Here is a 23,112-nt window from a genome sequence, read left to right on the forward strand (position 1 = left end):
ATTTACATAAAATTAATGATGAAATTTATTAAATATCTATAGTAGTTAACCAGATTTTGTGCACAGTCAACACATTCAATAACAAATTTAAAACTACGAAATTTTAATATTTCTAACCTCATACTGTAAAACAACATTATTCTAGTAAACATTTGGCAAGAAGTTTATAGAAAAGTAAAACAATAAAATAAAGTTCATTTTGGCTTAATGTTTATATAAATTCTAAGCAGCCTTGCTTTGTTACAATGTAATCTGAATCAAAAAAATCTGAATTAATAAATAATGCCAAAATATTATTTTAATTTTAGTACTTACTTTTTTTTCCCTAAAGGAAGCTGTTATCTAAAGAAATACATTTTAAATATATTGGTTAAAATTTATTGAGTATTCAAATTAGTTCTTGCATTTAAAAATTTATGTTGCAGCTTTGAAAACAGTTCTTAATGTTCTGCTTAATGTGGGACATTGTTTCTCATCCAGAAAACTAGAGGCTGTGATTATAAAACTAACAACTAACACTCATTTACAATGACTTTACCACTTGACTTGAGAACAGCAATAAAACCTGGCTGCTCTGCCTTTTGCAAAGTTCTCTTAAATTTTAGAGAATTAAATAGGGTAATGCTTTTTTTCCCACAAATTAATATGAAGTAGATGTCAGATATGTTATAGATAGACAGGTTGATGTATGCATAAAGGTCCAATAATAGGTAGGTAGGGAGAAATTTGGCCGTCAGTGGAACAATACAAAGTTTGATTTTGCCAGGTGAAGCAATGCCTATGAAAGTATTTATACATTTCTTATTTTGCTGTCAATTCTATTTCTGTTTTCATTCTTTGTTTAATCAATATAGTAAAAGACAGTCTTCTGATTGAACAATATTTCAGATGCCAAACAATTCCTTTTATTTGTTTACATTGGCAGTTCACAGTCTGAAAGCATAACCACATCAGTCAAAGACTGAATGTAGACCACTCTGGATTTTGAAGACGTTTTGCTTCTAACAGAGATTTTTATTGGAGCCATATCTGCATTTTACTGATGGATCATAATTGGAAGGAGAAATTATAATCAAAGTAATTCCTTGAAATGAACTTTTATCTTTTAGTATCATTTAATGTCTTGCTCAGCAATTGTAAGTTCTCTTAGAAGGATAACTTTCTATCTGTTATTTTATGACAACTTAATTACCCTTATATTATGAACCTAGATATTTTTATTTCATGAAACATTGCACATTTCTTTCCAATAGACCTTTTCCCTGATGATCAGAATTGGAAACTGTGTTTCTAACTGAAAACAATTGGCACTTTATTTCTAAAACACTTTCACAAAAAGGGTATTTAAAAATACAAAGCTAATATTTTTCAAGAGTTTCTGGAGCTTATAAATTCATAATGTTAAAGTTTCAATCTTAGACAAGAATTGACTTATGCACGTGATTATGTTTTCTGTAGAAGTTACCTATATGTCTTCAAAAACCTGACTGGTCTAGAAAAATGACCCTTTGAGACAGTCATGTTTCTCGTTTTTGTTTTGTAAAAAAAGACAAAACAGCAATAAACATTTTAGCTCTTTAATGAGCAAAGATCATGTCTCTTAGCATTTGACTAATAGTCATTATCCAGATTATCTTTATTTCACGCAATGACCAGTGACATGGCCAAGATGTACAAAGTTGTTTCCATCAAGTAGTATACAATTTTTTCTTTTGTATAATAAGCTTTCATTCTTGAAAAAGAGTAACTGAAAAGAAAGGTTTCTGTTACTGCAGTTAGTTTGTCAGAGAAAGTTCTTTGCATTATCTTACAAACTATCAAAATTGCTAGTCATCTGAAAAAATGTAAAAAAAAATCACATAACTTTAGTCTAATAGAAATATAGTACAGGTAAGAGAGAAAGTATTTATCAGGATGTGCTCTTTAAGTCCATCTCATTGTTTTAATATAAATGTACATCAGATTACATATACAAACATTTGGAAAGGTCAGTGATATACTGATATTACTGGTAAACAGGGGAATGAAGAGTTTCCTGTGATCTTAGAATATTCATTTAAAATCACACACATGTGTAAGACTAAAATCCTCCAGGTGTTAACTCTCCTAGGTTCTTTATCTATGTCGCACTCTACTGAGATTGCGTGAGTAAATTTCAGTGAATGAACCTCAGTAAGAAAGATAAGTGATGTGAAGAGGGACATAACTTTATACTGAATTATTGTTGGTAAACATTTTGCCATGCAACATGAGTAAATCAATTAACTGAGAACTGTCATCAGAGTGGTAATATTGGGGCATCTTCATATCATGAAAGACTGTTTCAAACAACTCTTTGGACACACTTCACCTTACCAAAAGGAACAAAATACAGAGTAACAAAAACCACAGCAAATTATAGAGCTGGTAACACATGTCCAATTAGGGCTATATTTCTATAAATTGTTTAGATGTGAATGAAAAGAACATTAAAAACACAGGAAATTTTTCTCTGGGATTCATATCAGCGAGTATTCACCACTATACCTATATTTCTTCAAATACCTTTAATAGCTAATTCCTTCTATTATTGAAGCTACTGTGAATTATTTTACTGTAATTACTTTTGCCCCTTAAAATCTTCTTTAGGTTCTGCCAATTGATGGAGGAAGCTTCTATTAAAAACTCCAATGGGATGAGAAGAATTTTAATTACGGCTTAATCAGCAGCACAGCCACCAAGCATATAAATTATCATGCACATCGTGCTAAAAATATCCAGTTTCCTTTATCCCCACAACTTTATACTGACAGCACTTATGTGATAATGTTGTACCTGCCAGTCTTTAAACTCCTTTGTTTTACTGGCAAATTTCAGCATGAGCCTCCGCTAAGGCCATTAACAGCATTGGTGCTTTGTGTACTTATCCAAATATGTAAATATGGTCTACACAATAAAACAGCTCCAAATAAAAACTGGTGAAAATTATCTGACATTCCATTGGTGTGTCCCTTGTGCATATTCATAGTTGTTTTTAAATTTTTTTATATTTCAGACATAGTTCTTTCCTGTTTGGTGTTCCACATGCCTAATTCCATTATGCAACTTAAATCTTCAAAAAATTAATTCTTGAATGTGAATGAAAAAGTATCATTCAGAACAATTGCTTCAAGCAATTGAAATTTGTTTTTATAGTTGATTTGTGTATATATATATACAATTCATTTTTTTCAAAACCCCCAAAGTTCTTGATATGTATATTCACATAATATTCCTCCTTATTTAAATAATGAGAGTCTTGTAGGTTGAAAGCCAAGGAATCTTCAGTAATTTTTTTACTGCAATCCATCAAAAAAAAAAATAGTTTGTTTCTCTTATCTGGCTATACCCTGGTTGTTGAATGTGAATGGGGGTGGGGGTGGGGATGGGGCAGAGTATTGTTCTGTCCTCCAGTAAATGTATTGAATGTGTGTAAGGGTTGAATTCCTGGTATAGTGTTGGGAATCATTGTAATGGTGTTGGGTGTCATTAAGGGAACATCATCGGGTGACCTTCTCATAGCTAGTGTGTAATCTGGGGGGCAGGCGGTCCGAAGAACCACCTCATGTGGATGGATGGACTCACATTCATGATCCAAATCAGTGTGCTTCATTTGGAGGGACATGATTTCCTCTTCTTGTGCATGGGTCAGATCGTTGGTGGTAGTACGCTGAGGGCTGCACCTTCTATGGACATCATGTCTCCTCTTATCCTTTTTGTAGTACAGGGCTGCAAAGGCCAAGATGTTCAGAAACAACAGTGATGCTCCGACTGCAATAGTGACGCTCAGCTCTGTTGAGTAGTCCCTTTGATCCACTGAAAATGGACTTGGTTGTTGTTTGGGATCATCCTGCTTGGCAGTGGGAAAGGCTGATGTGACAGGAACAGAATTTTTTCTCGTAGGTCTGAGAGTGATGTCAGTTGATGGCACTTTAGTTGTTGTCGAGGTATACTGAGAAATGTCATTGAGATTATGCAGATGAGGTACCAGCTCCAACCAGAGGTTCACCTTATTGGCCCTGTAATGCTCTTTAACTCTTGGTTTTAATCCAATATGGAGATAAAGTTGATCTTTCTGGGAATATCTGGTCCATGCTACTTCTTCAAATCGGTTGGGTTTGGTATGGATAAATTTTGTGTCTTGAGGGACTGGTTGATTGGGGTCACTAGGAAAGAAAAAAAAAAATACTTATGAGAATGAGTTCATTTTATCCATAACCAAAATATCATTAATTTAATGTTGATTGATGAGGTGACTCAAGAAGGCTTTTGAATGTATTTTAACATTAACTTGGGTCAATTTAGAAATTTAAATCTCATAGCCGGCAGATTGCTGGATGGTTGAAAATATACAAAAATAGGTCTCACATTCTTAACCTCTCTGCCCACTAAAAGACATGATGCTATCTACTCCAAGATTTATCTTTATATCTTTGTATCTGTTTATTTATTTTTGGTACCAGGAATGGAATTCAGGAGCACTCACCACTGAGCCACATCCACAGTCTTTTTATTTTTTTTATTTTGAGACAAGGTCTTACTAAGTTGCTTAGGGCCTCACTAAGTTGCTGAGACTGGCTTTGAATTTGCAATCCTCCTGTCTCAGTCTCTAGAACTATTGGGATTATAGGCTCCCGGTTATTCCAATATTTAAAAAAAAATTTAAATATTTGTATACATGTGAGTTATCTTATAGGCAATCTGCGTAGAAATGGCATGGAAAAATAGAAAAGAGGGTCTTGGGTTTGGAACTTGCAGATGAAGATTTGAGTCCTGGTGCTACTACATATCAGAAATAAGAATATCTATAAGAAGCTCTCAAAGCCTTAGGACCCCTCTGTGTAAAGTAGAATTAGTAGTATCTGCCTTCATCTCAGAAGGGATTGGAAAGATAAAATGGCACACACTATTATAAACTGGAAAGCACTATGAAATAATATTTTGTACCACTAAACAGCAACAAAAATAAGTTCTGTGCAATTCAAAAACCAAAAACTTACATAATTTTTGAGCAATGCAAAAGAGACATACGTCTTTCTTAATAAACTTTGAAATAACAAGAACTAATACAGTAGTGACTTTAATATAGAATTATAATATAACATTATAATATAGAATTAATTTTTTGACAAAAGAAATTGCCATATTGCTGCTATCAATCTGTTAAATTATTTAGGCACACAATATGTATTGTTTTTAAAATACTTAAAAGGATACTTTTTATTGAAATTCTAGGCAACATCAATCCTTAAGTACATACCCAGTTTTAGCAAAGTTTGTCCAGTATGTCATTACGACTGCACTCAGCATCACATCATTTTTGGAGAAATTGCAAGGAAATAACTCTGTGGGGCCAATCATGGGGATTCCCAATACATAGGGAACCTCATCTCCATGGGCTGCATCAGCCCAGGCTGGAACCTGATCTGTTTGGCAATGATGGTAAAAGGCGTAGAAGTATGTAGGTGAACCAAAGTTTGAGTGAAGGTCTGCTGTGGCGACAGCTGGTGCCACCCACTGATGGTCGGTAAACAATGCCAACAGTGTCTTCCTTCTGGTTTCAGGGTTATGCCGATCAGCCCAGTCAGTGTACATGAATTTAATGGTCTCTCTTAAAACATCTTTGCCTTCAGGATAGCCGTATAAATTGTCAACAAAATTGGAAACGGCAAAGTCAAAGTCGCTAGCTGATATACCATCATCACTATCTACTATATTTTCAACAAATTTTAACCCTTCCCCTTGGTTAACTCCTAACATTATATCATAGTTGAGAAACTCTCCTTGCTCCATCAATATTTGAGGGTCGTCTGGTATGACATCACCATCTATCACAGGTCCAAAGGCTATGTGGTATCTGGCAGGCTGAATATCTTGATCGACAAGTTCTTTGTAAGGCTTCTTCTGGAGGCATTCCACTAACTCTACTGTATCTGAAACATTGCAACCAACTTTTGTGGCCAACATTCTAGCATATTTTGCAGGTTGGAAACTAACAGCCCAGCTGGAAAGGGCTGTTCCACTTTGAGCTATTGCTCGTTGAAAAAGTCCTATGGGAAAATCAACAAAAAGTTTCAGGTAAACTTTGAAGAACATTGTGGCAAAAAAAAAAATAACATCCGATCTTTGAGACATGTATATAAAAACCCAGATACATCTTAAGAAACAGAGAGACATTTTGCCCAATAGAGAAGGTACATAAAGTCATCCCCAGGGTTTAATGCATTAGAGGTATAATCAAGTCTTGGGCTTTAAGTGACACCTATTGTAAGGATCAATAGTTCTAAATTTTGCAGAGTCTCAAAGAAGCAGCAAATAAGGAGAAGAGGAGAAGTCATAAATACTACTTGAAAAAAACCCCAAGTATCTTATAGGAGTGTAAACACTTATAGCTAACACCAACCAGAGGAGACCAATCCTCCCTCTTTTGACTCACTATCAGACTATATTGTCTGTTTGGGATATTTTTTCCAAGTTGACTTCATCTGTCCTCTTTCAAAATGATTCTGTGTGTTGATGACACTAGATTTAATCTGAAAGACTTGTGATCTCATACAACTATTGGACTTGGGAATTTTTTAATACCCTGGGGATGGCCCTAAAGTTACACAAAACAGAATATCACTTTAGACATACTCGTTCCAGATCTTCATGTCAGACATAGTAAGCTGAATATTCATCTTTCAGAGAAGACATAACATTTGAAGTGTCTTCGCTAAGTTAAAGAAAAAACCATGAGCAGAAAGATTCATTTGGGGTGAGTAATTTAATATCTTCACTGTTGAATGTGCCTTGCATTATTTTATCATAAAATGTGAGACATACATGGTCCACTGCTTTTTACTTAATTGCATTCAAGAATTATAAATTATGGCCCCATATCTAGCTTGATAAGAGCTGCATGTCATTCAAATTTACAAATGCATTTACCCTAATCTACTATTTAGGGTATTTTCTAATAAAATTCTTGTTTTAAAGTATAATTTGTCTATTTTATTTAAAATTTTTACATTTATTATCAATTCCAGATGCAGCTTTGTAGTTCAGTTATTTAAAAATATGTTCAATTATTCACAAGTGTTAATGAGAAAATAACTCCTTTTACAATAGTGCTAAAGCTTTTCTAAATTAGAAGTAAAGTTTCTTACCAAACATACATATATGTTAAAAATGTCTGATGTATTCTTAGATAGTTCTAAAAATCTTTAGAAAGTCAGACAATTTGGTTTTCTGACTTTGTGAACATATTTTTACTTTGATAAAACAAAGTATACTATAAAAAACAATACAAATACTGAAAAGTTTAAAGATATATAGGCTGCTGTCAACATTCGCTTGAAGAAATATTTTATGAATTAAAAATATTACAATTAAAATAAACCTGGTGACTTTAATGATATTCTTTTGAATTTCAGGGACTCGGCAACATTAGATAAATATGCCCCCAAAAGATTTAGTGAAAAATGCACATCATATTAAATATTGCCTGAAATACCCCACTTAGATGACATTGGGAAAGACCATTTATTTTGTCACTACTGACCATGCTTGTTGAGTGTGTGGGTGAGCTATAGCTGACTCCTGTGACCACAGCCTCACATTGCTGCAACCCTTTTTGGAGTTTACAGAATTTGTTGTCAATGATTGCATTGGAGGCAGAATCCATTGGATGATTTCCAAATATTTGAGCTTCACCTTATCAAATCTGGCAGCTCATCTTGGAGATGGGTTTGGGATGAGATCAAATCAACCCCCATGTCTCTGGACAGTTACGAAGAGCTTCTTTTGAAGCATGTGATGGAAGATTATATTTTCTACTGTTTGTATAACCATTTACCACTGTCTCCCTCACCGCCAATTGTTGAATAGCGATGTTGATTGATAAACTGGTTTTCTCTTTATCCAATACTAGTTTGATATTAGCTAAAATTTGCTTTGGTATCTATTTTTGTTGAAATGACCCTAAAAAGTCTATACAAGTGATATCAGTAATGTAATGCTAACTTGACTAAATATCGGCACAAATAAAGTGGTAAGGCTAGAATAATCTAATCTATTTAATTAAAAATCTCAAATCTGTTATTTCAAAATAAGTCATTTCATTTCAAACCAAAATTTCTATGCATCTGAAAGTGTTCCCATCTATATAATTTTGCTGTCTCAAATCTGAATCTTACTAATATGAGATGCAATATAAACTTAATAAATTAAATAAGTAAAGCAGAATTCTCTATCTATACTCGTTTAATGATTTGTTTTTCTTTTAGAATTCTACCTTAATGTATCTTTGATAACTAAAACAAGTATCTTCTGCTTGATACTCAATTATAAAAGTTTCACAAAATAAGATGCTTCATACATTTTGCTCGACAGCATACACTTAGGTTTTCCATATATATGTAAAATGAAAATCAAGAAGCATAAAATAAAAAATGGTCTGTGTTGATGTGTATTCTCTATTTTCCTATTATGCATAAATAATGGAGAAGAAGTATTTACTTTCCACACTTCTTAAGCAAATCCTTTCTGTTCTTTATTGGTCTTCCAATTTTTTAATTAATTATGTAGGTAGAATGGGTTCCTAATAACATGGTAAAATAGAGCCCATAAAGAACAACATGAAGAGCCTTGAATAAGCACTTTGGAAAATGGATGTCAAAGCCAGAAAAAGTAAACAAGAAAAATATCTCATAGATTTAAGCAGCCTTAGTGCTCCATGCTGCTTTGCCAAGCTTTAGGGGAAAAACACTTTTGGAGCTGAAAATAGAAAAAGCCACAAAATCAAATATATTTTCTTTTTTAACCAAAAACTCAACTAGTGACCTTGATGCTTTGACAATTTTGGATCATGCATGCAAAATAATCAAATACCCATTCTCTTCTCAGACAACAAGTGAAATCACATGTTTCCAGACAAACTAGCTTATGACTGCTCCATTAGTTTCAAACTACTAAAGGGTTTAAAATGTCTATTGTCTTGAAAATAGATTATATACAATCCCTCTGCTAAAAAAATCTTATTTGATTTTGATTACTGAATAAACAAAGAGGACAAAACTGCTAATGTCTTTGCCTGATTTCCCCCAAAATCATCCTTTGAAGAAAAGAAAAATAACTACGATACCAGCTAATCTGAAGTGTGCTTGAAAGGGCATCCTTACCAAGCTCCACAAGAGACAAAGAAGAGTTTGACAAAAATTTAAACATGCATAGAAAGCTGAAGAAACAGTTTTAAACAGTTATTGAGTTCAACCTCACACTCAGTTTGAACAGAGAAATATATACAGAGTATCACATATTACTGATGGTGGTGGCATGCAGACACCAAAATTGTCAAAATTTGCAACCTGCATAATACCTTTGGTTGAATTGCTCCAACGGTTACCTTCAGAATAATGGGATAAAGTCAGCAGATTGACACATGAACCCCCAGCGCCTGATCCAAAAACAGTGATTCTCAAGGGATCACCACCAAAGAATCCAATGTTCTCACTAGTCCATCTTAAAGCCTGTATGAGATCAAGAAGTCCATAGTTTCCTTTTGCGGCCTGATCCCCTGTACTCAAGAAACCTGGAAAACAGAAATAAAAAGATACCTTAGAACACTTGTATAGTTGACATGAATTCAACAGACATCACATTCAAATGCAAATGAAGCCTGCATTAATCAATATGAGCACAGTTCAAGATTTTTAGTAAACATTATTTTCCACCAGAAAAAAATAATTTATTTTAGGAAGAATAGTAGTGATGAAAATCTGAAATATGATGTTTATCTTTTTTAAGGCTTCCCAAGTTATCCAGTTAACAGGTCAACAGGTTAGATAAAGGAAATGAAAACATTTCTGGAAGAACACAATAGAAAAATTCTGAAGATCAAGTTGTCTAATGGAGACATTTGGGAAGTGTTGTGAGAATACGCATAAAATAACTGCATGAAACACCATATCAGTCCTTGCAGAGTCAGTTTTTAAAGAATGTGTAGCAGAATGTAAGTAAGTATAGGTGTGGAGAAAAGATATTTTCCAAATCTTGTGGGAGAAGTTTTAGAGATTCCATAAAATTACATACAACTCTTCACATGCATCCATTTGCACATTTTTATCAATTATGGTCAATGATTAAGAAAGAATCATTATGCTAGAGATGATCTGAGACCATATTTTAGAATACCTCAAATGCCAAACTGAGGAGAGTTGCTCAATGAGGAAACTGTGTAAATAACTAAAGATTTTGAAGAGTTCAGATTCAGATAATTTCTGGATTGATCAAAGCTCTACTTTAAGATGAATATGATAAAGAGGAGGACTATACATTGAAGAATAGAAAGAATCAAGATGGGGGAAAGAATAAACGGATCTGAATTAACAACCGCAAAAGAGATTGAGAAAGGAAATGGGTAGAAAAAATCGTGGCAGTAAGAGCTGAGTGGTTTTCTCACATAGGGAAGTTGTTGAGGGAGGAATCAAAGGTATTACTTTAGTACCATGTAAGCCATATTCATTTATTTTGCTAACTGAATCTTTTGTAATGTATTATAAATTGTAAAACATACACTTATTCACAATCATAATTCTGCAATTGCTATAAATCAGAAAAGTAGAATGTGGTTCATAAAATATTGCATTTTATGAACTATTCATATCATTTAGAAAATATGTAGTGTCATACTACATGTAATTTGATTAACAATACTCAGGAATATAATTTCAATTTATGGGACTAATTTAAAAATTCTCTCTGGTATTACAGATACTGTAGAAACTACACAATGAGTCAATGTTTAAATAAAACTAATGTTTTTCATAAAAATGTACTTCATTTTATAAAATAAGTAACACAATCAACTGTATTTCTGAAAACCAGACTATGATAATAGAACCTATCACTCGAGTAAGTAAATTCATAACCAAAATAAATATGTGGATGAGTAATTTTTTAGGATCGTGGTAGGTAGGAAAAAAAAAGAAAAGACCGATACTCCTGAATAACTTTGATAAGGGTAAAGAATTGCAAGGGGTTAGTCATTTTCCTACAAGATCAAAAATAAATAAGAAACATAAGTTCAATCTCTAGTTCACTTTCTGTATGTGTGTGTGTGCACACACATCTGTATATAGTCCTGAAAATATTAATTATTGTTGAGTTTGAGGTTAAATTTTTCCAAATATATTTTGAACAAACATATCTTTCTGGTCACACCATTACCTGCTATTTAATTTGCATAATAATTTAAGGAATTTTTCATGGTGTCTTCTTACATAGAAGCATTGTCAAATGCTCAATTATGGCATAATAAAATACAAAACTAAAGCATGTCAGGGAACTCCTTGATCTTTCCTAGTTATTGCATGAACTCTGGTATAAGATAGAATTGTTAAATTCCTAAAGAATCCAGTTATGAATGTTTTGATCTATAAAGATAGACTGATGGCATGAACCTGGAAAACAATGCTACAGAAAGATGACTAGTAATTATTTAAAAGGACTCTGAAAGAATAAAGTAGGGGGAGGGGGTTTAGTTGGAGAAAAGCCAATACCCTAGGTAGTTTATTACCTATAATTATATATCACAAATACATTCAGTTACAAATTTGATTCCTAGGTATAGCTTAAGTTACTCAAGCCCAAAATGAGGATTCAAATTTAATTCCTCTTGAAATAATATTGAATAACATCAGTTGTATTCAAATGAAACTTTACATCCATACAAAACGACTTACTAATAAAATAGCCATTATTCAATGTTTAGCATATAGAGAAGCAGAGTAATTAGACAATAAACTCTACATTGACCATTAACTGAACAGTGTGCCCCTGTAATTATACTTTTGGTTGCACCATTTTCACCACTCAGGTGGATTTGTCAATTAATATTGTACTTATATAACAATAATTTAAAAACATATCAAATCCCTGAAGAAAAACTTCTGCTTTATACATAGTTAAAAGAATCTTGTAGCATCTTCCAGGAAAAGTATTAGACACACCAATTCAATTCCTAAATTACCCTATTAAAGTATGGAAGCTAATGGAGTAAGCCCTCTGGTAAAAGTTATGTCTCAGTCTAGAAATGTCCAAGCTCAATTTTTGACCCTCAGCACTGAATTACCCTCACTCTTAATTCTATTTCATATGTATGCTGAAGTATATATCTATCTATGCATGTATCTATTTATCCATCTATCACCTATCTAGTCTTTATGAAACCAAATGATCATTAGAGTGAATATAGAGAACCATTTATGTTTTATTTTATGGAAAAATAATAGCTGCTGTCATTATTAAGTCCAGTCAACCAATCAGATCATCTCTTCAGACCTGGAAGAGCCATACATCCTTCCATGAATTCTTTGATTCTTATGCTATATTCAAATAACATCCTGTGGCTCAGCTAGGCACACAATATGAGGAAAGTTAAATAAGTTACTGCCTCAAAGGAGACACAGTTTGTTAATTACCCAAGAGATGTACATTATTTAAATCTCGCTATCCAGTGAAGTATTCATCCAATTTTTTAATTGACTTAGTTGCTACATTCTTAACAGCAGAATAATTTCAGATCACTCTATTTGGAAATTTACGATGAATTATTCAACTACAGTCCAGCCATGAGGAACTCAATTTTGTAGAAACCTGAAAGTGCCATTACTTTCATGATATCTTTGGAGAAGGATTTTTCCGTAATGTCATTTAAATCAGTCATAACAAAAAGTTACAAACTCTACCTGGTCTTCATTTGTAAGCTTCTAGATGTGTGATTAATTTTGCTGCACTTTCATAATAACATGCATATTATTATTTTCATAAGGTAGAACAATAGTGACTACAAAAAATAACCTTTTCCTTTTTCAAGAAGCAGCAGCAGAATGTTCCAGGAAAAATCAATCATTTGATCTACATGACTCTTGACTACAAAGTTCTAAAAAACCTTAGTACTTTTAAACTTAAGGCTAATCCAAAAATTCATTATTGCAGTTATAGTGAGAATTATTTCACTATTTCATGTATCCACTACAATCATGATTCAACTATTTGTTCAATTAGAATTTACTTACTATAATACTTCCTGTCTAAAAATCAATTCTATCAAAAACCACAATCCAATTGTTGTTCCTTCCTAGAAGCACTAATTCTGCTGATCCGAGTAAATGTACTGAGAAGTCTTAGTTTTAAATTATAGTTTACCTGATCTGGCAACGATGGTTGCTGTTCTGTTGTTAAAGAGAAACCAGACAATTAAACATAACTCCACAGGCCCTTGGAATGGAAAACTCAGATCAGGCCTAAAATAAATTGGGCAAGGGAAAAATAAATAAAAACAGGTAATTACTGGGACAGAGATATTGGCTTGGCCTACTGATGTCTGCTGAACTCAAATGAGTCTCTGGTCAGCAGGTCCTAAGGAATAGGAGAGAAGCTAAGTTTGGTTGTCATGTAGTACCTTGCAGCTTATTGGTTGTCTCTATCAGTATTTAGGTTTCTAACAATACAACAATATACAATCTATCCAGAACGTTAAACAGAAAAATGAGTCTTAGTAAAAAACCACAACAAAAAGTACCTCAGGAGGATCCTGGGACCAGGAAAAACATAGACTGTTTACACTTTAGGTAACAAGTAGAATGTCAGAGATTTAAGGTGTCAGCTGTTCTACACTACAGATTGGCAGTTTGCTTCTTTGGGGGATGAGGTGGGGGCCGTCTTTGAATGTTCACGTGTATAGTGGTTCATTTCTGGAAACATTAAATATTATATAATAACCTTTCAGTCCATATTATGTAGTTTAGGCTATAAAGAAATAGAAAGAAATTTTTAGTGTTTATTCATGCTGTTGCCTGGATAGAGATGATGTGATTGACTCTTTGGATTAAATTGATAAGTCCTTCAAATAGAGATTATGCTGAGCATTAAGGAGTCAGCCTTGCAAACATAACAATTTGAATGTAGCGAGGCATCTTTCTAGGGGCCTGGCTATATGGACTGAAAAAAGAACTCATCACGGATTTTTCCCTTTTAAACATAAATGTATTTAAAACTGCAGAATTAAATTCTCAAATCCTTCCAATTAAAAATCCAACTGGAAATCTCACATTCTAACTCTTGCTATCTTATCAGTCGGCAGGTCTAGTCAGTTCTTCTGCACTCTGCACATTTCTTGTTTTAAACCTCATATTGCTGACTTATTCTAGGTCTTTTCTTTCAAAACCCAAAAAATCTTTCTAATGAGTCATTTGACCTCAAAATTTCCAACAAACAAGTGTACCTTTTATTCTCACCATACGCACTTTTGGGAAAAATATTCTGTTCTACTAGAAGGATGAAGCTCTATGAAAATAAAACCTTCATGTAAAGGCATGATTGAATAAATTTATTTCTCTTTGAGGCAATATTATTCAAAATATAGTGTTTTAAAATTCCCCAACTTGGGCATATGGTGCCAACAATAGAGCCAAGACTCCACAATGGGGAAAGATTTCCAAATGATTTTTGGAAAAATTGAATATACACATGGAAAAAAAATGAAGTTGGACCCTTGCATTTCATCATATATAAAAATCAATCCAAAATGGATTAAAGACCTGAATGTAAGACCTGAAATGATTAAACTTCTAGAATAATCCAGAGAAGACCTTTAGGATATTGGATTTGCCAGTGATTTTTCTTTTTTGAGTTCTACACTAATGCACAGACAACAGAATAAAAAATAAACAGATGGGACTCTACCAAACATAAAAACTTCTGCACATCAAAGAAAAGAATCAAAAGACTGAAAAAGCAATCCATGAAATGGAGGAAAAATACTGTAAGTCATATAACTGATAAGGTATTAATAAACAAAAAAAATAAGGAATTTCTATAACTAAACAGATTAAAAAATGATCTTACAAATAAACTACTTTAAAAACAGGGGAGAATTAAATAGACATTTCTCCAAAGATGGTATACAAATAGCCAATAAGCACAAGAAAAGATGTTCAGTATCACTAATATTAAAAAACATGGAAATCAAAACCACTATGAGATACCACCTCCTACCCATCAAGATGATTATAACCAAGTGAGCAGAAAACAATAAGCTTTTGGCAACGATGCAGAGCATTTGGAACCTTATGTTGGTCGGAATGTAAAACAGCATAGCCATTATAGAAAAGAACGTAGAAGTTCTTCAAAAATTTAAAAATGGAATTACCATATGCTCTAGCAATGTCCTCAGGATATATAGTCAGAAGAATTCAAAGCAGGCTCACGTTGCAAACCCATGATGATCACAGTGTTATTCACAATAACCAAGAGGTAGAAGTGACCCAATGTTCATAGATACGAACTTATAAAGAAAATGCAGATAATGAAAATGTGCATATGAGAGGGTATTATGCAGTCTTAAGAAAATCTTGTCACATGCCATAATGTGGGTGAAACTTCTCAGAGATATTATGCTAAGTCAAATAAGCTGGTCATCAAAGGATAGATATTTTTTAATCCCACTGTTATAAAATATCTAAAGTGGTCGAAATCATAGCAATATAAACAAAGGTTCTGACTTATGACAAAGGAGAGGGAAGGATATTAGTATTTAATAGGTATAGTTTTAGTGGTGCAAAATTAAAAAGTTTTAGAGACCTGTTGCAAAGCAATGTAAAAATAATTAATATTAATGAACTTAGTACTTAGTGAACTAATCTACACTTAAGAGGGTTATGATGATAAATTTAATTTGTAGCCATAAAAATCACATCCCCCCAATTGGAAAAGTCAGGATCCTTTTAGAGGAAAGAGAACATTTCTGGTGGATTAGGGATGTAGCTCAGTGGGTAGAGAGCTTACCTTGTATGCACAAGGCCCTGGGTTCAATCTCCAGTGCCACAAAAAGAAAAAAAAAAAAAAAAAAAAAAAAAAAAAAAGAACACGCATGGTACCACTTAGTTACCATCACCCACAACTTGCATCCTGCTTATTGTGTTCTCTTGAAAGCCACTATGTAAGTTTTTCTTTGAAAGCAATGAAAAACAACAACAACAAAAAATTTCCTTTTTTTTAATGGATCTGCTGGGAAAAGAAATTTGTTTGGAAATAGGGCTGATATCTTAATATCTTATAACATGGTGGTATTTCCAAAATTCTGTATTTTGTTGACTTTATTTCTTCATTATTATTTTGTGAGAGATAATTTACTTTCTAATGACTCATCTTTGGGAAGAACAAACTGATTTCCTGGCCAAGGTTTCTGATTACTGACAGCTGGACATGGAGGCATATGCTGAGGAAAAAAGAAGGGAACTGCTAACAGATGCCTGAACCACACCTGTAGATTTTTGCTGTTATTTTCACTCCACAAATTCCCAAGTGTCACCCTTTCCAAGATAAGCAGGTCAGATCGGTCTGTCTCAATCAACATTTTGTGACTCCTTCATCTGAAAGGTTTGAGAATTTATTTCAACCAGGTCTTTTGAATATAGATAGTGACATAGAGAAAAAAAATCATCATTTACTAAGCTCTCAATCTTGTATTTTATTCTCCTTTCAATAATGGCACAAGATACGGGTGGCAAAAATGACCCACCGCCCCAGCTCCTACCACCATTGCCCCTATTCTCAACCACAGTTTAAGGCTGTCAGTGTTCATACTCTTGATCTATATGCCAACAAAATCTCACCCAACATTTCCTGAATTAGATTATAATGTACTTCTTGTCTATTTGAACTGGAATAACCACCCAGTCCCAAATCTGATGAAATTCCCATGTGTTTTGGCAAAAAAAGTGAAAAAGAGGAAAATATACCTTCTAAAAGGACTATCAAGTAAAAACAAATTGTTTATTTCTGGTTGTTCTGATTATGTAAGGATGTGTTCAGGGATTTAAATGCAGAATTCACTTCAAAGCATGTCACCAAGGGATACAATGGCTACCATGGAAGGATGGCCTTCAGGAATTAGTTACCTAAGGATTGTGCTTTGTGGCTTCAGAAAGAATAAGGACTATGTGTATTTTGTAAATCTCTGTCTAATGTTTAACTTTTGTTCCCATAATAATATGTGTGTGTGGTTTGGAATGTGTGTTTATAACTTGCTCATATTCTCTATTTTTTTTTTTTTTCTAGATTAAGAATTCCACTCATTATACTTGCTCCCAAGTGGCCATTCTATGTGTGTTTGCTGAATGAAGGAAGCCATTAATGTTATCATTTATCTCCATGTGGTGATTACACACTATAAATGCAGGACGTCTGTTTTTCTTTGTTGGCAAAAGTATATGAGAACTTAGGAAACAACCCTCTCTGAAGCCAGTCCTTAGGGGAAAGGACTTAAGACAAAGAATGGGTGGTGACTGCTCTAAAGGGAGATAAACAGGATAGTCCTGAGTGCGGCCTGTCTGAAAAGAGAATGGACACACAGACCTGCTGGCTAGCTTGGAATTTTGGCCCAAGTACATAAAGTGTGACAGGCATTTGACATTTCTGCACTAGTCAGTATTGTGAAATGAATGCCACCTTTAGGACTACTTGAGTGGGTAAGAGCTAGTTGGTCATTCCCTCTGTCTTGATTTCCTAATAGAAAATATTTAATAATGGTGCCCACCTTACAGAATCATCATTATTAAAAGACATAATACTTATTTAATGCAAACGGGTTAATATGTACTGTAAAAGGAATACTTTGTCTCTAATCAACTAAGTGTGATATTTTACTCATTACCACTAATTTCTTTTAAATAAAATAAACCGTTTTACTTTTTATTGATAATAAATATAAAATTCATGGAATAGCAGGGAAGCATTTCAAAACACACAGGGTGCTCCTTGGGTACTAAGGGTATTTGTTATAATATAAACAGACTTAAGGAATACTATTCAGGGTAGGAAACATTTGTATTCACTGTGGGTAGCTCCTTAGAATTCAAATCAAACATTGAATTGGCTTGTATTGCAATGATAACAATTTTTCAAGCCAAAATACCCTTTTGATAATGATTATAAAACTTCATGTCTTCATTTGCTGATAAATCATTATTTTAAAAATAGTTACACAATTATAAACACTTATTAATAACACATTTTTGGGCTATAAAAGAAAAAAAAGAGTAGGAAAAACAAGAAAGGGAGAGTGAGAGAGGGAGAGGTGGAATTTGAGTAATCTGCCATTATAAAATGGGCAGCAGTAGTCAACTGCACTAGCCCTAACCCTAACCCTAACCCTGAGTGGGTAGGAAGGGTGCTGTGTTCTTCAGTCTCACACTGGCTGACCCTTGACAAAGACACAAAAAATAAAAAAGGAAGAATAGGAGATAAGTTCTGAGTAAAGACTGATGATAGAAACTAAGACAATTCAGCAGATTTCGTATGAATACCGACGATGTCAGATTATTTTATGTATTTTATTTGTAATATCTCAGGAATTTTTGAGATGATAAAAGTTGCCCTAAGGTTTGACATGTAAAATCTGATAGTCACAAAATGCTGCTTTTATTACATCTTTCTCTATTTAAAGTTAATATCTGACTTAGTTACCTTAAAACGTTTTTATTTTTGAGTGCTTTCAATATGACAGAAATATTTCAAAAATAGTACAGAGAACTACTATCTGCACTTCAACTGGATCTCCCACTAATATATTTTAGTATCCTTCCTTCTTTTTTCCTTTGTTTCTTCCTTTCTTCTTTCCTTCCCTCCTTACTTTCTTTCCTTCTTTTTCTGGTATCAAATTTGAAATCAAATATGAAATTTTGTTTTCTATTTGCACTCCTGAACTTTGGAGTTTGTTGGTCTGTCTTCATTTCTTGATTTTGACACTTTTTTAAGGAATGCAGGTTAGCTATTGCACAGGATGTCCCTTAATTAGGGTTTGTCTGATGTTTCTTTATGATTATATTCACATTATGAAATTTTTGTTGTGTTATCTCAGTGAATCATGACAAGAGGAACATGATGTTGATTTGTCCATTGACCATTTGGTTAGGGTGGTAATTTGCCAGGTTTCTCCATCATGAAATTATAATCTTCCCCTTTGCAGGGAATAACTATAAAGTAGACAGATATATTGAGTCTATGTGAACATCCTGTTTTCCATCACTTTCACATGTTCATTTTAACATCTGTTGATGATTATTATTTGAAACAAGTATTAATTTTCTCCTTTTCCCAATTTGTATTCACTCACTCACTCATTAATTCATTTGTATGACTTTGGATTCAAGGGTTTGTATTTTATTATAAAAGTTATAACCTTTATCTTCTTTCTACACTCTGATTTTTAAACTGTCCTTACTTGTCCAAAGAGAGCCTCTTAAAGTCTTTGCAAACAAAACAACAACAACAACAAAGAAACAAGGAGTCTGATGGATTCCATCACTTCCTTGCTGTCATTTGCAGTCTTCTCTACAGAGTCCTCTAATTTCTTGGCTGACTGAAGGTTTAACTTCTACTCAGTCCCTAAGGTTTATTTTAAGTGTTATTGTTAGGAGGACTTTAAATGCAGTTATTCCACCTTTTAAACATCTACTTCAGCCTGGAGAGTCTTTTTGTGCAGGGACGGAATTGCAGCTATTTTTTGAATCCTAACTCTAGGTTAGCACAGTGGTACACATGTAGTAGGTGTTCAGTAAATGCTTATGGAGTTAAAGGTGATCATTTTGAAGCACTTTGGATTCCAGAAAAAAATAAAAATAAAAACACATCTAACATGGTAATTAATAATTTTATTTTATGCATAGCCTAAATATGTATATAATTAGGCTATCTTGTATTTACAAATATCAGAAAAATATGCACTATTCCTGGTGTTTAGGCATAATCACTAAGGTAAAACTAAGTGTCTGAATGAAGGTGAGACATTTATTTTCATCTAATGCAATTATCCATGATTACAGGGACCATTGTTAGTTTCAAAGGTGAAAACTAAGAATGTTGTAAGAAATTCTACAACAAATGGTATAAAAACACATAGAGGAAGAGAGAGATTGTCACATTAGAAGTAGTAAAAGTTAAAATGTAAACAAAATTATATTAAACTACTTCCCATAATCAGATGTGCTAAAACTTAAACCCTGTTTCAAGTTTTCACTTCCCCCAAATTTTAATGACAAGTTTAAAACATAACATTTCCTAAGAAATCCCAGTTAGTATTTCTTAAAAGACAAGCTAATGAACCCTCTCTTAGGGCCATATGTTATGCATTTAGGGTTACTGCTGAGTGTACAGAAAGGTACCAGAAGGGGGACCCAAAATATCCTGAGGCAACATTAATTCTAGAGGCCAATGTTAATAGCACCAGCAACTAGCCTCAGGGAATCTTATTTACTAATGCTGAAGGGATGGATGATAGCTCTCAATTAACTCTTAACAATTAATTCATCTAATATTGAAAACTTGGATACATTTTGGATTCTACTCAAGTTTAAGTAACGCGGTGATATTGGCTCCTGCAATTCATTGGAAGCCTTGATTGAAGCTCAGAATCTATTACTGTGTTAACCAGTGAAGGCTCACAAGGAGAAAATTATTCATGTGACTTGGCCTTCAGTTAGAGAAATTTTTCAAAAGTTTTCCTATCCCTGCAATTCCTACAGTAGCTATTATGGATCTTCAGCTCAGAGGGTCATGGAATGCTATTCAATAGCGAAGGAAATATTGAAACAAGTAGAAGGTCAATTTAGAAGAAGCAGTGATCTGAATCTCCCCCAGGGTGCCCTCACATTAAGTTCAGATTTGTAATTGAAAATAAATCTTTCATGTCTGGGTGACAAGTCTGAGGTCCTGTCCTGGGTGCAGTTTTCACTAAGCATTATATTTTCCAGCTTGAAGTCACTGTCCTTTTCAGCTGATTTGACCTGCAATGCCACAGTTGGATGTTGGCTGCCAAGTGATTAGCTATTCAAGAAAAAGTGAAACTAATCTCTGTATTAATATACATGAGGCGAAATGAGAAGGAATCTGAGACTTGAAGGCACAGAGACTGATGTTACAAGCTGTGCAGCGAGGCATACTCCCCCAGATCCAATAGCAGAATCAAACCCTGGAGAAGAAGGGTGACATTTGGCAGAGGTGGTGCAAGAGACAGCTGCTGTGGGTTGAAGTGACAGTTTGATTTTCTAGCACTTTAATGTAAAGAGTTGGTCTTTTTGCAGAACAAAAAGAGCATTCCGTTATTATGCCACTTAGCAAAAAAAAAAAAAAAAAATGTACTAGTGCAGAATTCATTTTTTTTTTTTTTCCCTTTTACACTGAGGATTGCAGGGGAGCTATGTTGAAGGGAAGATAGGATTTTTAATTTGAGAATGTTAGAAAGCACTTCCATATCATTTTCTATCTACTTAGAAACCTAGCCAATCTTCCTTGTATTAGAAAGATTCCTTCTTTCTCTTAGGGAATCATGAAATAATGAATATCAATTAATATAATAAATTTTAAAGAATATCTTAGTAACACATGGTTCATTAAGTCAACATTTGTTATGTATCTATTTTTTACCTGTTAGTGATATACAAAATCCAAGACATGTCTGCTCATCTCCAGGAAGTTGGTTTTATTCAATGTATATTCTTTGACCTTCCTGCAATCTCATTGTGAACAGAGTGTATGAAAAATATTTTCTGGACCTTTTCTAATGAATCAGAGTTTCTAGAAAAATCCCAGAATCCCTGGGTTAAAATTTGCATTGTTAATAAAATCCCAGATGATTTTGATTTGTGCTAAAACTTGAGAACACTGTCTTAAAGAATGTAAGGAATTCCTACAAAAAATACTAGGGCTGGAAGGACTTGAGTACCTAGTGTGACGTGCAACTTTACAGCTGGAGAAAACAGAGGATCAGAGAGGAAATACAATATACCCAGTGTTACACGGCTGGTTAGGGTCCTGGTTTTCTTTTAGCACAGTTCTTAGAAAGGGAAAGAAATAAATGTGGATTTTATTACTCATAAAACTCACCACGTTGTATATGTTCAGTCTCCTGTTTGCTTTACTAATTAATTGTTTCTGTGTAATGGTGTTTTCTTACAGGAACAGGCTGACCAAAGTATATTTGAAACTATCTGCTCTGTTAACCTTGCCTGCAGACCACTTTTTATCCACCTTTAACTTTTCTGGAAAAACATATATATTTTTCTCTGAGTAAAAGTCACAACTAGAAATTATTGTATAAGGCCTATTCTATACACCTTTATTGGTTTTTCTTACGGTTTAAAATGCTGATCTTATCTACAAATTATTCTTATATTTCTAAAGGAAACGAAAAACTGGTTTTGAAAATGTGGGCCAATAAAATCCTTAATCTTGCCTTTAAGGTTCTATTTACCTTGAGAAAAATTCCTTTATAAACTAATTTTATTATTCTTTCTGCTAGGAAATTCTTTCCAGAGCTGAAATATCTTTGCAGCTTAAGCCAGTTTCCTTTTCTTCTATGCTCAGAGAAGATGGAACACGTCTGGCGGTTTCCTCTGGCAGGATATTTAAGGCAAATACTTTCTTACTCTTCGGGAAGAAAACTAATCCAATTTTTTGTCTGCATTGTAGGAACCAACTATGTTCCATCACTTATACAAATGTATAAATAAATAATTTAGATGGATATTGGGTGATCAGAGCCAAGTACAATAGTTTAATTTGCAATTTGTTTGAATAAAGCTAATTATAACAAAGACAATGTTACCAGTTCTACAGAAAATAATGTCCTTTTTAGCTTTTTCATCTGTTGTCCTTGTCAAAAGAAATATCATGCAGCATCATCATTTTGTTAAAGTTTTTCTAAGAAAAAAGGCCTATTGGTATATTGCAATGACAAAACTTTGCACAGGTGCCTTTGGGTAGCCCATGGTTGAGGAGACTGTCAGGGCATGAGCAAGGTGGCCTATAGCAGGCACCTTTTAAAAATATGCACAAAGTCACCTTATGCATTAGTGCAGTTCACCAAGATGATCAAGACAAACTCTGGCTCAGCTTTAGATTTGGGTGTAAAAGGCTTTGTTTTTTCGCCTCCTAGATGTTGGAGGAATGTCATCCCACCACTTCTTACAAAGAAAAACTGTTCATGATATATTATAAATGGCTAATCAGTTCAATCTTGAATAAGCACTACTTGAAAAGTTTTCATTTCTC

General features: G+C 33.6%; 1 protein-coding gene across 7 annotated transcripts in view; it reads right to left on the minus strand.

The window, feature by feature from the left end:
- Window positions 1–322: 322 nt before the first annotated feature.
- The window catches only part of NLGN1 (neuroligin 1), an 875,108-nt gene continuing 852,318 nt past the window's right edge, over window positions 323–23,112 (minus strand). For 5 of the 7 annotated variants that reach the window (XM_079155132.1, XM_079155131.1, XM_079155134.1 and 2 more), the window contains 3 exons: window positions 9,377–9,589; window positions 5,279–6,068; window positions 323–4,184 (listed from right to left, as the gene is read on the minus strand). In XM_079155132.1, the coding sequence (XP_079011258.1) occupies window positions 3,362–4,184; window positions 5,279–6,068; window positions 9,377–9,589 (1,826 nt within the window). In that variant the 3' untranslated portion in view covers window positions 323–3,361. The remainder of the gene's footprint in view (window positions 4,185–5,278; window positions 6,069–9,376; window positions 9,590–23,112) is intronic. The other 2 variants (XM_079155135.1, XM_079155133.1) reach the window with 1 other exon arrangement.

Source organism: Sciurus vulgaris (assembly GCF_902686455.1).
Source record: "Sciurus vulgaris genome assembly, chromosome: 10".
NCBI lineage: Eukaryota > Metazoa > Chordata > Mammalia > Rodentia > Sciuridae > Sciurus > Sciurus vulgaris.